Genomic DNA, 3,154 nt, shown 5'->3' with positions numbered 1-3,154 from the left:
TATCTAGCTCGGTGGCCTGGCCTGGTTCAAACCAAATCAAATCAAATGAGGGGAGAGGAGGGGCAGAGTTGGAAAGACAAGAAAAAAGAGAGAGAATTCCCCGTCGCCTTCCTTCCTGCCCAAAAGGACCACCCCATCCCTGCGGCTTGTCCATGCTCTCTGCTCGCCCAACTAAAGACCTCGCCCTCCCTCCAAAAGAATAGACACAAAGGAGGAAGCATGCCATCTTTTCATGTATCCTTCCTGCCCTTCTCCCTTGTTCACCAAAGGGGTGGGCACGTACATTCGACATGCCCGCTTCATTCCTTTTTCCGGCCGTGTGCTGTGCTTAATAATAATAATAGTAACCATTAAGTGAGCAGCAAGCTTCCGTTTCGATTTGCAAAATCGCTCGCCCTTTACTGTTTCCGTTGTCGTGAGGGTGGTGGAGGGCCCTGAATAGAAAGGCACATAGTCAAAAAGGCCCACGATAAAAGAGGGATTTGCGACACCCAGGCTCACGCTCGCGCCCACCAGTCGCTCTGCCGCAGCGCACGCAGCGGCGCAGTACGCCCCTGCGCCTGCGCTTCCCACGAGAAAAGAGCGCAAGTTTAACAACCCCAAGCCAGCTTTCTCTTTGTTTTTCCTAATCCCTCGCTCCTTTTGTCAGTCGCTCCGCTCATGCCGTCGTCCAATTCCACTCTTGACCGCCGAGCCCAACGGGCCTGCCGCCGATCCAGCGAGCGGTTCCGTTTTTCTTCTATGCCCAAGACACGGTCCGAATAATCTCGTACGTACGAGCAAATCCAACTTAATTTTCCAGAGTTAAAAAAGGCAAGCTAAATCTCGCAGTATATCCGATGCGACGCGCCAGCAAATTTCCGCAAATAATGCAGTTAATGTTTGGGGGTGGTATGCTGCTGCGGCTGTGCTGCGGCCCTGCCCCACATTTAATTGCACGACGACCGACGCCTCGTAACGGAGGCGAGCAAATCGCGGCCCGTATCGGGAACCGACGCTTGCTCCAAACATCGCCGGCCGCCGGCCGGACGGGCGCGTCGTTTCATTGCCAGCCTGCACGTTACGGTCCAACGAACGTACGTAGTAGTACTAGTGATACATACACTCTTCTGTCTTTTCTGATCTTTCTCCTCTTCGGCTTCATTATTCATTCGATCATTCACATAAAAATATATACGGAAATGTTTCAAACTCATAACACGATGATACTATTGCTAATTACTGATAACTTGGCTTCAGCGCTGGTGACAAAACCAGCGATGAAGGGACTTATAACACCCATCTCATTCTCTCATCTAAACCAAACCCCGTCGAGGCTTCCCTCTGCCGGGGACTGCTTGGCGGCAGGCAGCTACACAGGCGAATCATAACATCATACTCTCTCTTCTCTCTCTAGAAAGCGAAAAAAAAGAAAAAAACGAATGCAAACAAAATTTGTCCGAATTAGGTGCCTAATCCGGTGTTTTACAGTTGTTCCCTAGATGACGGGGAGGGGATCGATTTGAAACAAGTCGGTAATGTCCTCGAAGAAGGCGTCCGCCTGCTGCAACGCCGCCGGGGAGGGCGGACACGGGTTGTAGGCCGACGACGAGCAGTCGCTGGAGAATGCGAAGGCCGGCTCCGGGAGGTTGGACAGGAAGTCCATCGGCTGCTCCGCGAAGTCGGAGAGGAGGTCGAAGTCGGTGTAGAGCGGGGCCAGCTCGCCGGCGAAGTCGTCGCCGGAGAACGAGCAGCCGAAGACGCCGCTCGACTCGTCGGTCTCGGCGGTGCTGGAAGACGAGGACGGCTTCTTGGAGGACTCGTCGTCGACGGCGGCGCCCAGGGTGGACTGAGGGAAGGAGCGCAGGACGGATGTCGGGGACGCGGCCGCGACATGGGACTCCTCGCACGAGTCGTAGGAGGTGGCCGAGGAGGAGGCGTTCTTGGAGCCCGCCGGTGGCTGCGGAAGGCGTTCGGCGACCTCGGCGGGGACCTCCATGTCCTCCCCGTCCTCGGACTGCTGGAAGTTGACGGTGGCGTCGGGGCCGCGCAGCTTGATGGCGGCCGAGTCGTAGACCTTGGCGGCCTCCTCGGCGGTGTCAAAGGTGCCCAGCCACACGCGGACGCGTCGCCACGGGTCGCGGATCTCCGCGGCGTACTTGCCCCAGGGGCGGCGCCGGACGCCGCGGAACCGCCGCTCGCCGCCGGCCTCGGCCTTCCTCTTCCTGACGGGAACCATCACCCTGGGCCTCGTCGTCGCCGTCGCCGACGCGGCCTTGGCCACCGGCGCCGACTCCTCCACCTTAACCTGGACCGCGGGCTGCAGCCGGATCTCCTGGACGTAGCGCTTCACGCGCCGGCGCTCGCCCTCCTCCTCATCGCTCGAGGAATCGGTGGCGTCGAAGTCGTCGCAGAACACCCTCACCATCTTGGGCTGCTCGACGCCACCAACCCCCTCCTTCCCCCTGGCCGACGCCGCCACCGAACGGGACGTCACCTCGACGTGCTCCGTCCTCTTCACCGCCATGAAAAACTCCTCCTCCATGGGCCACATCGAGGAAAGGAAAACACTCACCCTAAAACTCCACTGGCATTTGCCAGCGCCCCAGACACGGCCTACCTAAAACCCCTCAAGAATCCCCCTAAAACCCAAGGCAGGCGGGGCAAAGGCACCACCGCCGGCGAACTCCGGCACGGAGGAGGAGGGGAGTGGAAGGCGAAAAGCAAAGGGCTTTTGGCCTGGATGGAAGGAGGAGAGGAGGCGATTAGGGAGGTGCTGTTGAGACTTTTTGGGGGCGGGGAGGGGGAGGGTGATGAAGAAGGAATGGGGAATGGAGTTGCTGCTCTCGCTGGGCTCGGCTGGGTGCGTGCGGGGGACGTGCGGCGTCCTGTTGTTTGATGCTCCTGGCTCGGAACACATCGGCGGTCCTGCCTTTATAGGATTGCGGAAGCCCATTTCCGGAAAACCGGAGCTTTTTTTTATTCACCCCCTGTTTTCTTCCTTTTCTATCCCCCCTCCTGCCTTTCGTGTCACCTTTCCTGCTCCAGCCCCAGCCCCCTCCCTTCTGCCGCTTTTTTCCATTAGAAAGAAGGAAAGAAACGCGAATCTGAATCGATTTTTCACGCGGATTTTTCCGTCGGTAATTTTTAGAAGGTGAATAAATGCGTTGCCTGG

The 3,154-nt window shown here is 57.8% G+C and overlaps 1 protein-coding gene across 1 annotated transcript; it reads right to left on the bottom strand.

The window, feature by feature from the left end:
* Positions 1-1,184: 1,184 nt before the first annotated feature.
* On the bottom strand, positions 1,185-2,894 carry LOC109784800 (ethylene-responsive transcription factor CRF1). Its single transcript, XM_020343403.4, has one exon. The coding sequence runs from the start codon at positions 2,531-2,533 to the stop codon at positions 1,478-1,480; it is 1,056 nt and encodes a 351-aa protein (XP_020198992.1). The 5' UTR covers positions 2,534-2,894; the 3' UTR covers positions 1,185-1,477.
* Positions 2,895-3,154: the final 260 nt, after the last annotated feature.

The sequence above is a fragment of the Aegilops tauschii genome, chromosome 3, assembly GCF_002575655.3.
Source record: "Aegilops tauschii subsp. strangulata cultivar AL8/78 chromosome 3, Aet v6.0, whole genome shotgun sequence".
In the NCBI taxonomy this organism is placed as follows: domain Eukaryota; kingdom Viridiplantae; phylum Streptophyta; class Magnoliopsida; order Poales; family Poaceae; genus Aegilops; species Aegilops tauschii.
This window is presented reverse-complemented; position numbering and strand designations above follow the sequence as displayed.